At 36.9% G+C, this 14,951-nt stretch overlaps 1 protein-coding gene across 7 annotated transcripts in view; it reads right to left on the reverse strand.

Annotated features, from left to right (window-relative positions):
• PIK3CB (phosphatidylinositol-4,5-bisphosphate 3-kinase catalytic subunit beta) overlaps window positions 1-14,951 on the reverse strand; it is a 183,808-nt gene that overhangs the window by 51,940 nt on the left and 116,917 nt on the right. For 6 of the 7 annotated variants that reach the window (XM_021069526.1, XM_021069527.1, XM_021069529.1 and 3 more), the window contains 2 exons: window positions 14,247-14,377; window positions 11,439-11,489 (listed from right to left, as the gene is read on the reverse strand). In XM_021069526.1, coding sequence (XP_020925185.1) covers window positions 11,439-11,489; window positions 14,247-14,377 — 182 coding nt within the window. The remainder of the gene's footprint in view (window positions 1-11,438; window positions 11,490-14,246; window positions 14,378-14,951) is intronic. The other variant, XM_021069528.1, reaches the window with a different exon arrangement.

A 14,951-nucleotide genomic window follows, 5' to 3' on the forward strand; every position in this document is an offset into this window, starting at 1 on the left:
CTTACATACCAAAAAATAAGGGAAAAAATAAAATTAACAAAATATATAAAGATCTATATGAGGAAAACCAAAGGACTCTGATGAAAGTAATCCCAGAATTAAATAAATGGAGATATATTCCATGTTCAAGGATAGGAGACTCAATATCATCAAAATGATAGTTCTTCCAAACTGAACATCAACAAATTCTATTCAAACACAATTAAAATTCCATTAACTTAAAATTCCATTAAATTCCATAAAATTCCATTAAGTTCTGTGGATATCTGCAAACTGGTTCTAAAGTTTATATGGAAAGGAAAGAGACCCAGAATAGTCAACACAATATTGAAGTAGAAACAGAACAAGGTTAAAGGACCAACGCTATCTGACTTAAGATAAATGTGAAATGCAGAACTATAAAACTCCTACAAGAAAAGAGGAGAAGATCCAGATGACACTGGGTTTGGCAATAATTTTAACATCACACCAAATGCAAGATCCATCACTGAAAGAAGTGATAATCTGGACTTCATTAAATTAAATTATCTGCTCTGCAAAAGATTCTGTCAAGAGAATGAGAAGACAAGCCACAGATTGGGAGAAAATACTCACAAAAAGGACTGATATTTGATAAGGGACGGTTATCCAAAACACACAAAGAACTGTTAAAACTCAACTACAAGAGGAGTTCCCGTTGTGGCTCAGTGGTTAACGAATCCGACTAGGAACCATGAGGTTGCGGGTTCGATCCCTGGCCTTGCTCAGTGGGTTAATGATCCGGCGTTGCCGTGAACTGTGGTATAGGTCGCAGACGCAGCTCGGATCTGGCGTTGCTGTGGCTGTGTGTGGGCCAGCAGCTATGTCTCTGATTAGACCCCTAGCCTGGGAACATCCATATGCCGCGGGAGCGGCCCAAAGAAATAGCAAAAAGACAAAAATAAAATAAAATAAAATAAAATAAAACTGCTCTTAGCAAAAATAAGGTTAAACACACACACAAAATATGACTACAGTGGTTTTATAGTCAAAGCCTCAATCTAAAAAGGGTATGCTTGGGAGTTTCCATCATGGCTCAGCAGTAACTAACCTGACTAGCATCCATGAGGACACAGGTTCGATCCCTGGCCTCGCTCAGTGGGTTAAAGGATCCAGTGTTGCCCTGAGCTATGATATAGGTCACAGATGCGGCTCAGATCTGGCATTGTTGTGGATGCAACTTAGGCTTGGCCTGGGAACTTCCATATGTCATGGATGTGGCCCTAAAAAGACAATAATAAGTAAATAAAAATTAAAAGGGTATGCTTAAAAAGAAACAAACAAGAAAACCAAGCAAAGGGTATGCTTTATATTATAAATTTAACTGAGTTTCTTTGAAAAATTATCATAAGTCATCAGAGTTTGAAAATAAAACTCTTACACTTACAGAGAAAAGTGAAACCTGTTACTGCAAACAACACATTATAAATTGTTCATGCCAGAAAAAAGGCAGACGGCTCAAGTTAAATACTGTGGAAAACTACTGCTATTTCATCGATCAAAATTAGATTCTACAAGACCTATTGTAAGTAAATATCCTGAAGACCTAGGAGTAAATTAAGAAGGAAGAGCAGGGGGTTAGCTGTATAATTGCACTGTGATTGTTTACTGAGCTATGAAAAGCACAGTACTGAAAATGCCAAGATAAAAACAAACAACTACCAGAAGAAATATGGCAGGAAGCCCAAAAAGACACAGATTCTTACATTCTTTCATAAAACTCAAAACAATCAGTATTGAAAAATTACATTGTAGTGCAACTAATGAAGTTATACACATGTCCAAATGCTTGAATTAAAATAAGATAATGGAGGAAAGCAATGAAAATTAACAGGCAATTTCTCTATTTTTCTTCACATTTAGATTGTTCAAAATTATATAAATATTATGATGTAATAGTGACTACTGACCAAAATAAAACAGACATATCTTGTGCTAAGCACATGAAAAAGGACTATTGCTCTTTCCCCTTCCCTACTGGGGTGGGGGGTAGAGGGGCTGAGAAACTCAACAGTCATATTCAGAGGGGCTAGAAACTCACAACAACATGTTAGCAGTATGTTTGCCAAGGATAGAGTTAACTATGTGTCAGCCAGAATGTGGACTTGACCACACACAGCTGAGAATGAGACAGCCCCCGTAGTCAGGACTGGTAGGATAGAAACCAATGAAGATGGTTACATGATAGGAAGACAGATTACAAATAAGAGAATTGAGCAAATAAGTAAATATACTAAGGATGATTGGAATCCAGATTTCTCATGTCAGAAAAGGTAAGCAAAATTATGTTAGGCAAAGGTTAGAAAAATAAATCCTGTGGTGGTAAAAACAAATTGGAGACACTAATGAGAACTCATGGTTTTCTTTTTTGTTTTTGCATTTTGGTCTTTTAGGGCTGCACCTGCAGCATATAAAGATTCCCAGGCTAGGGGCTGAATCAGAACTACAGCTGCCAGCCTACACCATAGCCACAACAAATGCTGGATCCAAGCTAAGTCTGCAAGCTACACTACAGCTCACAGCAACACTGGATCCTTAACCCAATGAGCAAGGCCAAGATTGAACCAGCAACCTAATGGATACCAGTCAGCTTCATTAACAACTGAGCCACGACAGGCACTCCCATGGTTTTTAATAGATAAAGAAATACATCTCTATGCTTATATGTGCAAAAATATTATGTAAACTCGTACTATCTAGTTCTGTTTCATGAAAGTGACTAGATGCAACTGAATGCCAAGAATGATGAGCATAACCAGTGCCCAGAATGTGGATTCTAAATACTTTTGACAAATAAAACTAATCAGTACTTCCTGGAGAAATGACTAATCCAAAGCTGGGGTACAGAATGTTACAGAAGAGCTTAGATTACTTTGTGCTCTAGAAAGAAGGAAACACTCAAAGGATGATAGAGACATATCAAAGAGACACAAGAAAAAAACTAAATGGGCTGCCACTGGCTAAATCTAGGTCAAATTTTCTATTATAATGTTAATAAGTATTTTGAGGCCATGTTTTGAGACTAAGTAAATATCCTGTTTCACATCAAAATTAATGACAGTGACTAACTGTTAAGTCAATAAATAAAACCGAAATCACAAATTCACACTACTATAAATTTTTTTAATTAAGAACATAAATGGAGGAGAAGAAAAACCCCTATCCTATGGGATAAGCCAACTAATAATTCCAAAAGGAAAATAAGTTTGAAAATTAGCCCTTGGCAAACCATTGTAATAATATAGATTCAGGCAAGATGTATTAATAAATATTAAAGCAAGTGGGTGAAAGTGATGTGAAACAGAATATTTACTTAGTCTCAAAATATGGCCACAAAATACTTATTAGCATTATAATAGAAAAACCTAGTAGATACTATTTAACCAAGTGATAATAATTAACATGAACAGTAATGGACAAAATGACATTGTTTCCCTTTGAGTAAAAAGCAATAAAAACACCACCATTTCATTGTATTCATGCTAAAAAAAGCACAGCTAGAATCTGATCCCAAGAAAATATTAGGCAAATCAACACTGAGAGACATTCTACAAAGTAATTGGCCTGTAATCTTAAAACACAAGTCGTTAAAGACAAGGAAAGACGAGACATCCTACTGTGGCTCGGTGGTAATGAACCTGACTAGAATCCATGTGCTGGCAGGTGTGATCCCTGGCCCTGCTCAGTGGGTTAAAGATCCAGCAATGCTGTGAGCTGCAGTGCAGGTCACAGACTCAGCTCAGATCTAGTGTTGCTGTGGCTGTGGCTGTGGCATAGGCTGGCAGCTGTAGCTCCAATTTGATCCTTACCCTGGGAAATTCCATATGCTGTGTATGTGGCTCTAAAAAGAAAAAAAAAAAAAAAAAAGCATGATGTATGCCACCTAGAATCAAATGATTCAGAAAGAAATGCATAGACGCATACAAAACACTAAAACGTTAAAGCTGAACGAAAATTACATGGAAATTCTTCATACCCTTCCCCAAGTTTTCAGTAAGTTTGAATTTTTTTAAAAAAATGTTTGCTCTTTCCTTCCCTAAAATTGAAGGCTATAAAGACTCCAAATCATTTACTAAGAAAACATTTTTGGGCAGATCCCAGAACGTCTGAACTAAAGGCTGTCATCATCTGCATTCTCAGAAGCCAGCCATTAAGATTTTTGTGCCTGAGCTTGGGCAATAAGGAAGTAAGACAAACTTTATAATACAGATGTTTCAGAGCAGGATTTCTCCACCACATGCTATTATGTTGTAGGATGGTCCTATGAAGTGTAGAAAGTTTAGCAGCCCCTGAACTCTACTTACACATGCCAGAAACAACCTCCCCCAACCAGGAAAATCTATAGACAATGTCAAATGCCCCACTGAAGGTTATAAAATAGGGTCTTGTTGAGGATGACTGAATAGAAGATCAAAAGCTGCCACTTCTGTAGTAATAATTCATAAAGATCACATTTTTTTTTCTATTCTACAGGCCCATAGTTCTTGGCAAATACATATTTTTAAAAACTGTCAGTTCCTATTAGACTGAATGCTACCAAAAAAACAGAAGTGCTGGAAAGGATATGGAACAACTGGAATCCTTTTACAGTTGGTGGGAATGTACCATGGTATAGCCATTGTAGAAAACAGTGGCAGTTCCTCAAAAAACAAAAAACAGAATTACCATGTGATCCAGATATTTGAGTTCTGGGTATATACCAAAAAGAACTGAAAGGAGCATCTCAGGAAGATATTTGTACACTCAAGCAATCCCATTTACCATCGCATCTAAAAGAATAAAATACCTAGGAGTAAACCTACCTAAAGAGACAAAAGACCTGTACTCTGAAAACTATAAGACACTGATGAAAGAAATCAAAGATGACACAAAAAGATGGAAAGACATCCCATGCTCATGGATTGGAAGAGTTAATATTATCAAAATGACTATACTACCTAAGGCAATCTACAGATTCAATGCAATTCCTATCAAATTACCAAGGACATTTTTCACAGAACTCAAACAAAATATTTTAGAGTTTGTTTGGAAGCACAAAAGAACCAGAATAGCCAAAGACATCCTGAAAAAGAAAAATGGAGCTGGAGGAATCAGGCTCCCGGACTTCATACTATACTACAAAGCAACAGTCATCAAAACTGCATGGTGCTGGCACAAAGACAGACATATAGATCAGTGGAACAGGATAGAAGGCACCTACAGCCAACTCATCTATGACAAAGGAGGCAAGGATATACAATGGAGAAAGGACAGCTTGTTCAATAAGTGGTGCTGGGAAAACTGGACAGCCACATGGAAAAGAATGAAATTAGAACACTCCCTAACACCATACACAAAAATAAACTCCAAATGGATTAAAGACCTAGATATAAGACCAGATACTATCAAACTCCTAGAGGAAAACAGAGGCCAAACACCCTCTGACATAAACCACAGCAACATCTTCTCAGATCCACCTCTTAGAGTAATATGTAAAAACAAAAACAAACAAATGGGACCTCATCAAACTTCAAAGTTTCTGCACAGCAAAGGAAACCCTAAACAACACAAAAAGACAACCCACAGAATGGGAGAAAATCTTTGCAAGTGAATCCACTGACAAGGGATTCAGCTCCAAAATTTATAAACACCTTCTGCAGCTCCATACCCAAAAAACAAACAACCCCATCCAAAAATGGGCTGAAGATCTAAACAGACACTTCTCCAAAGAAGACATTCAGATGGCCAAGAAACACATGAAAAGATGTTCAACATCATTCATTATTAAAGAAATGCAAATCAAAACCACTCTGAGGTACCACCTTACACCAGCCAGAATGGCCATCATTCAAAAGTCTACAAACAATAAGCGCTGGAGAGGGGTGGAGAAAAAGGAACCCTAGTACACTGTTGGTGGGATTGTAAATTGGTGCAACCACTGTGGAAACAGTATGGAGATGCCTCAGAAAACTCAAAATAGAACTACCATTTGATCCAGCAATCCCACTCCTGGGCATATACCCAGAGAAAACCATGACTTACTTACAAAGACACATGTACTCCAGTATTTACTGCAGCATTATTTACAATAGCCAAACATGGAACCAACCTAAATGTCCATCGACAGAGGTGTGGATCAAGAAGATGTGGTACATATACACAATGGAAAATCACTCAGCCATTAGAAAGAATGAAATGCCAGCATTTTTTGCAACATGGATGGACCTAGAAACTATCATGCTAAGTGAAGTCAGCCGTACAATGAGACACCAACATCCAATGCTTTCACTGACATGTGGAATCTGAAAAAAGGACAGACTGAACTTCTTTGCGGAACAGATGCTGACTCACAGCCATTGAAAAACTTATGGTCTCCGGAGGAGACAGTTTGGGGGGTGAGGGGATGTGCTTGGGCTGTGGGATGGAAATCCTGTGAAATCAAACTGTTATGATCATTATACAACTACAAATGTGATAAATTCATTTGAGTAATAATAAAAAAAAAAGATATTTATACACTCATGTTCATAGCAGCATTACTCACAGCAGCTAAAATGTGGAAGCGGGAGTTCCCATCATGGCGCAGTGTAAACAAATCCAACTAGGAACCATGAGGTTGGGGGTTCGATTACTGGCCTCGCTCAGTTGGTTAAGGTCTGGCGTTGCCATGAGCTGTGGTGTAGGTCACAGATGCAGCTCGGATTTGGCGTTGCTGTGGCTGTGGTATAGGCTGGCAGCTGTGGCTCCAATTAGACCCCTAGCCTGGGAAACTCCCTATGCCACAGGTGTGACCCTAAAAAGACAAAAGACAAAAATAAAATAAAGTAAAATGTGGAAGTGAATGAAGGATCTGATGAATGAATGGATAAACCGTGGCACATACATGAGATGGAATATTATTCAAACTTGAAAAGGAAGGAATTTTTGACACTTGCTATAATAGGGATGAACCTTAAGGACATTATGCTAAGTGAAACAAGCCAGTCACAAAAAGATAAAATACTTCATGATTCCATTTATCTGAGGTATCCAGAAATGGTCACATTCATAAAGACAGAAAGCAGTAGTGGATGTCAAGGAATAAGGGAAAGGGAAAATGGGGAGTTGTTTAATAGACCTAAGAGTTTCAATTTTGCAAGATTAAAAAGTTCTCAGAAGGAAGTTCCCATTGTGGAACAGTGGAAATGGATCTGACTAGTAACCATGAGGGTTCAATCCCTGGCCTCCCTCAGTGGGTTAACGATCCAGCATTGCTATGGCTGTGGTGTAGGTCAGCAGCTGCAGCTCCAATTTGACCCCTAGCCTGGGAACCTTCATGTGCCGCAGGTGCGGCCATTAAAAGCAAAAAGTTCTCAGGGAACTATATCTAATCACTTGTGATGGAACATGATGGAAGATTACCTGAGAAAAAGAATGTATATATATGTATAACTGAGTGACTCTGCCATAGAGCAAAATTTGACACAACACTATAAATCAACTATAATAAAAAGCTTTTTTTTAAAAGATTTAAAAAGTTCTGGAGATCAGCTGCATAACAATATCTTAAGTATATTGTGAATATAAAATTAATGTTTGTGAACTGTATACCTGAAAATGATTAAGGTGCTAAATTTTATGTGTATTTAATCACAATAAAAAATTTTTTTATTTTTTATTTTTTTTAATTTTTATTTTTTTTTGTCTTTTTGCTGTTTTTGGGGGCCACTCCCGTGGCATATGGAGGTTCCCAGGCTAGGGGTCCAATCGGAGCTGTAGCCACTGGCCTACGCCAGAGCCACAGCAACGCGGGATCCGAGCCGTGTCTGCAACCTACACCACAGCTCACGGCAACGCCGGATCGTTAACCCACTGAGCAGGGGCAGGGATCGAACCCGCAACCTCATGGTTCCTAGTCGGATTCGTTAACTGCTGCGCCACTATGGGAACTCCAAAATTTTTTTAATTCCAAGAGCATGTTTAAGTCCTAAGTAAGGTATTGGTAAATCCACGAAATGAACTGCATATGTGTACATACTATACATATACACATTTAATATATACATATAAATGGAAACACATGTACAATTCAACAAGTCAACTTAAATGACCTTCACAAGGAATATAACCCGCTCTTGACATATATATATGAAGACTGGATTAAAAGACTGGAATGAGAACACAGTTCCTTCATTCCTCTCATTCAAAGGACCAGGAAATGTCTAAGTATTTTGAAATACTCATCAGTAACAGTTCTGAGATATAAAAGAAAGTGCCTAATACAGCAATCCGTTAATAAGAGAAAGCTGATAGGATCAAGGATGAGATCTACTAAGACCTAAGCAGTGGTGAGAAACCCACTTCTAGGCAACATTTCAGCTCATAAGCAAAGGATACAAGAAATGAGAGAGGAGGCCAGGGGATATCATCAGAGGGGTTATAAAAGGATCTGTAGGTGGAGTACCTGCTTTGGTCAGGCATGACCCTTCTTCTGTTTGGGCTGAGCTGAAATAACAAAGGGATCAGCCCCAGACTGAGGTGATGAGCATGGTACTGAACTCCAGGGAGCCACCTGATCTCAGAAAGTACGGAAATATTCACATACAGGAGACCTCATTGTCGGCACAGTCTATCCTAATTCCTGCAGGTACTAAACACAGGTTACAGTAAATAGGCAAACAAACAAGGAGTCACAAGTATAAAAAGAGCGAAACTAAGAGTCACCAGACATTGAGAAAAACCCATATGAAGAAAGATGCCAAAAGAAGAAGACCACTTTAAAAATAAGATATATTTAATACGTCAGAGAGAACTAAGATGACATTATAGCCATGAAAAAGCATTAAACTGAAATCTATAAAAGATAAATAAAATTTTTAAAAGAAAAAAGCATTACCATATGACCCAACAATCCCACTATTGGGCATATATCCGGACAAAACTTTCTTTAAAACAGACACATACACCTGCATGTTCATTGCAGCTCTATTCACAACAGCCAAGACATGGAAACAACCCAAATGTCCATTGACAGACAACTGGATTAGGACGATGTGGTATATATACAATGGAATACTACTCAGCCATGAAAAAAGAACGAAATAATGTCATTTGCAGCAACATGGATGAAATAGAGACTCTTATACTGAGTGATGTTAAGTCAGAAAGAGAGAGACAAATACAATATGATATCACCTATATCTGGAATCTAATATAAGACACAAATGAACCTTTCCATAGAAAAGAAAATCATGGACTTGCAGAATAGACTTGTGGTTGCCAAGGGGGAGGGGAGAGAGTGGGATGGACTAGGAGCTTGGGGTTAATAGATACAAACTACTGGCTTTGGAATGGATTAGCAATGAGATCCTGCTGTGTAGCACGGGGAACTATTTCTAGTCACTTATGATGGGGCATGATAATGTGTGAAAGTAGAATGTGTACATGTATGTATAACTGGGTCACCATGCTGTACAGTAGAAAAAAAATGTATTGGGGAAATAACTATTAAAAATAAAAATAAAAATAAAGAAGAAAAGATAAAAGCAGCAAACCCCAAACCTGAATAGTAATAAAGGGAATGCAAGTTGAAATAATGTCACATCATTTTTATGTCTACTGTATCAACATATTAAGTGGGTCAAATGCAAAAAGATGAAAACTGTCCAACAGTGTGAGTGGAGCTCTAAGTTGGGGTTTTTTTCTGCCATATCCACAACATATGAAAATTCCTAGGAGGTTCCTTTAAAAACTACAGTTACCATATGATCCAGCAGTCTCACACCCAGATTTATATGGAGAACACTTTAATTCAAAAAGATACATGAACCCAGGGTTCACTGCAGTACTATTTACAACAATAGCCAAGTCACAGAAGCAATCTAAATGTCTATCAACAGATGAATGGACAAAGAATGTGGTATGTATCTACACTGGAATATTACTGGGCCATAAAAAAGAATGAGGAATTCCTGTTGTGGCTCAGCAGTAATAAACCTGACTAGCATCCATGATAATGCAGGTTCAATTCCTGGCCTCAATCAGTGGGTTAAGGATCTGGTGTAACCATGAGCTGTGGTGTAGATTGAAGATGTGGCCTGGATCTTGCTGTGGCTATGGTATAGGCCAGCACCTGCAGCTCTGATTGGACCCCTAGCCTGGGAACATTTATATGCCATGGGTATGGCCCTAAAAAGAGAAAAGAGAGAAAAAAACATAGAGAGAGAGTGTGTAGAAATGTATATATATTGTAAACTAAGTGAAAAGAGTAATAATATTTTATAGTCTTTGGAAACAATGGGAATAGTGTTTGTGGCAGAGATTATTTGTCTCTGACTCTACATTCTCCTTTTCTTACTTTATTAACTACAGTCTCTTACTCTTAGCCAAACACACAACTGTCCAGCTAAAGAGTACATTTCCCAGTCTTATGTGTGTTTAGGTATGGCCATGTAACTTAAGTTATGGCTAATGAAATGCAAGCAGAAATAAAGTATATTAATGATACCCTCAGAAACAATGGGTATGACCTCTATTCTTGCTTTTCCTGTTTCTGTGGGCTGGAAGGTAGTAATGTAGAAAGCTGAAAGATCAATATTAAGGGGAGTTCCTTGGTGGTGTACTAGGTTTAGAATCTGGTGGTGTCACTGCAGTGGCTCAGGTTGCTGCTGTGGCACAGGTTCAATCCCTGGCCTAGGAACTTCTGCATGCTGCAGGCACAGCCAAACCAAAACAAAACAACCATGAGGTAGAAACATGTTAACATAATAGAGTGCCAAGATGGAAGAAACCTGAATCCCCAGCACTGCAAAACCTGGCTTGAACATATCTGCTCTGTTACATCAGGGAGATAAAGAAAATTACAGCTTCCTCCTTCAGCTGATTAATAGTCACAAAGATGGTACTATTAATCTAGGAAGTGTCATAGCATCCCTCACAGACTAGCTGCAGAACTTGTGCTTGTATCAGAAATGGGCTTACCACTGAACACAGACCAACCAAGAACAGCTGCCATTTAACAAACATTCATATGTACATACTCACACAAGACTGTTCCTGCATATGAGTATGTTCCTCTGTAAGTTCATTACCACAAACAAGATGAAAGGAACTATCAAGAGGCACAACTTTGTAATAAGAAAGAGCCAATTTAGTGTGGGGAGGGAGAAATCAGGAGTTTGGCCTTAATACATACACACTACTATATAGATACAAAATAGATAATCAACAAGGACATACTGTATGATATAAGGAACTCTCAATATTCTGCAATAACTTATAGGAGAAAAGAATCTGAAAAAAAGAATAGTTATATGTATATATATATATATATATATATATATAAAACTGAATCACTTTGCTGTACACCTGTAACTAACACAATAGTAGAAACCAACTATAGTCCAATATTATATAAAATAAAATTTAAAAAGAAAGGGTCATTTTAAAACCTTGATACTTACTGATACATTAGCACTATCACTGCTTGCAATCTCAGCTGCCTTTTCAATAATCTGTTTAAAAAAATTTTTAAAAATTAAAATTTGGCCCTTTGTAAAATTATAAATGAAAATTGTATGACTACTCTTGCACTATAACGAGCTACATATGATCTGACATCTCCATGGTTTCTTAATGTAAGCATAAATTTTAAATGCAAAATGATATGTAGTGATTTCTAATTTTCAAACTCGAGAGCCAAGAAACAATGGTATTAGTATAAAGGACTGACTTACAGAGTACACTAGGATTGTCTGTCAATAAAATAAGCAGTAGCTTATGTACATGAAAAATATTTTAAACATAGGTAAATATTTTCTGGTTAAGAAAATGCAAAGGTATGTAAAAGTTACTAAATATAGACTAAGATTTTGTCATTTGTCATTATGTTTTCCTCTGAATTAACAGATATCAAAAGTAGAAGTTACGTCAAAAGAAAATCTAGGAGTTCCCGTTGTGGCGCAGCGGAAGGAATCTGACTAGGAACCATGAGGTTGTGGGTTCGATCCCTGGCCTTGCTCAATGGGTTAAGGATCTGGCAATGCAGTGAGCTGTGGTATAGGTCACAGATGGGGCTTGGATCTGTGGCACAGGCTGGCAGCAAAAGTTCTAACTGGACCCCTAGCCTGAGAACTTCCACATGCCACCAGTGCGGCCCTAAAAAGACAAAAGACCAAAAAAAAAAAAAAAAAGTGAGAATCTAAAAATATTTTTTAAATTCATTAAATTCAAAAGAGACTCCGTTTTTTGAAAAGATGGTAATCTAATGGGAAGGAACAACAGGTTAAAAAAAAAAATCATAAGATCCATATACAGTTATGAGTTAAATAATTCTAACACAAATAATTTAACTGTATCCTCATGTGTAAAACATACTGGTAATTCCATCACATTTCATAAAGCTGTTGTAACGATTAAATGATATTATAGATATTAAAATTAAGCAATAACCATAAAAGTGATTTGAAAAGCAAAATGAATACAAGTACAGCAAAAAAAACACTGAATAAAAATAGAAGCAACTTGGAGTTCCTGTCATGGCTCAGTGGAAATGAATCCTACTAGGAACTATGAGGTTGCCAGTTCAATCCCTGGCCTTGCTCAGTAAATTAAGGATCTGGCGTTGCCGTGAGCTGTGGTGTAGGCTGGCAGCTGTACCTCCAATTAGACCCCTAGCCTGGAAACCCTCCATATGCTAAGGGTGTATGGCCCTAAAAAGCAACAACAACAACAAAATATAAGCAACTTACACTTTTTACATCTACATTATGTTTTTTAAATAATGATCACATATAAAAATGGACAAGTAAAAGAAAACCAGTAAATATATTATACATATTTAAAAACTAAAATCTCCACCCAAAGTAGATCTTCAAAGACAGACTCTCCAAGGGATCCGAAAGGCAAAAGTAAAGTTTAGTGACCAGTTATATTTGACTCTGTTGACAACAATGCTAAATAGAACATTTTAAAGTTCTCTTGGAATTGATTAAAAATTATTAAATTTGCACAAAATGTTATATTTGTAAACATCCTTCAAAAAGCATCTCATTTGATCCAAAACAAACTATAAATGGCTGTTGAATACATACTATAACTGAACACAGAAACAGTCAAAGCTTGGACTATTAAGTACATCATAAAGAGCTACAGCTTATGGATAAATTCCTATTCTAAGGAATAAAACCATGGCATAAATGTAATGGATGCCTCCAAATGTGCCTTCTTCTACTCAGCATACACTAAGGTGTGTGGCTCTTGACACATTTAAGACTTCTTCTGAAATAGCCACATATTTTAATTTGGAGGTATATACTGATCAGAAAATCATTTTAGAAAATGAAATGAAAAATTACTTATTAGGTGGATCAAAATTCAATTAAAATGGAAGTAAAGGAAGAAACACTTGAGTTAGATAAATTTTAATTTACACACTACTTTTAAAATCTACTCTATACAGGTCTGGTAGTGATGAACATTAAAAATACAATTAGTACACGGGTAGATTAACTGAAATTTTAGTATAATATCAACTTTTAAAGGAAACTGGTTCTCAAATAGATTAAGTAAATAAAAAACTTCTTGTTCATTATCTGAGAATTTACACAAAGATTTCCTAAAAAAAATCAGTATTAATCATACCTAAAACAAAGACGTCAAACCTGAAGACAAAACATATGACAGCTCAGCTCTCTTAACATATAAATTATCATGGCCCAATCTTCAGCCCCTAACAGACACTCCCTTATCCCCAAGACGTGCAGCCTGTACACTAAGGAAATGTGTTTAGAAATGGAAGCCCTTGCTATCAATTCTACAAAAGTAAGAGCACCTTAGAAAGTCTTACTACTAATAATATTCAACATAAAATATCTGTTCTTTGAATAGCAGCTCTAACACAGTTGTCTTTAATCTGAATCAACATGATATGATGGGCACATTCACTGTACATTTTGCATGTTTAGAGTTACATATGAATGCATTTATAGCCCTTTTAAATTGAAAAGGACCCCAGAGAACAATTATAATTTCCTCATTTTTTAAAATAAGGAATCAATTCTAGAGATGTCATGTCTCACTTAGTCAGTGCTAAAGCCATTACTACACAGTTGGCTTCTGGCTCAGTAGTCTTTCCACTGAACCAAGCTATAAAGGTACATGATGTCCAGAAAGATTAATAGACTTACAGAGCTTAAACTACAAACGTACAGAGCTGAGAACCAATAATTCAATTATTGCATACATACTGATCCTTTAAATAATTAGCTTACCTTATCAAAAGGAGGGTAGTAATAAGGTTGTTTTTTATTCTCTGGGAATTTGATATGCAAAGCTGTTGCATTTTCAGTATATGGATTTGTTTGAACAGTTCCCATTGGATTCAACATTTCTTCAAGTTCATCTAAAACATGCAAATAATTCTGATTCTTAGGAAAATGTCTTTGAAAATAAAATAAAATAAAACCTTAATAAATTTCAACCATGAGAATTACAAGGAAGTTTGGCAGAAAGCTATATCAGTAAACTCTAATTTTCTTAATACTTGGCACAAAATTTGAATGTGAGTTTACCTTTAAAATGAAAACGTTAACAAAAATTAAGTTACCTCACCTTTTTCTTCAAATTTGGCTAAGTAGTCTCAATCTTCCAAAAACAAAAAAAGAACAACAAAAAAAACCCTGGAACTATTCCCTTCTCATCAAACTTTTAAATGTTTGTCACCTAAAAAATGATTTTATTTTTTATAGCCACACCCACAGCGTATGAAGGTTCCCAAGATAGGGGTCAAATCAGAGCTGTAGCTGCTGGCCTGTGCCACAGCCACAGTGACACCAGATCCAAAATGCAACTACAACCTACACCATAGCTCCCAGCAACGCCGGATACTTACCCCACTGAACAAGACCAGGGATCAAACCTGTGTCCTCATGGATGCTAGCCAGATTCATTTCTGCTGAGCCACGACGGGAACTCCC

This window comes from Sus scrofa, chromosome 13, assembly GCF_000003025.6.
Source record: "Sus scrofa isolate TJ Tabasco breed Duroc chromosome 13, Sscrofa11.1, whole genome shotgun sequence".
Classification (NCBI taxonomy): domain Eukaryota; kingdom Metazoa; phylum Chordata; class Mammalia; order Artiodactyla; family Suidae; genus Sus; species Sus scrofa.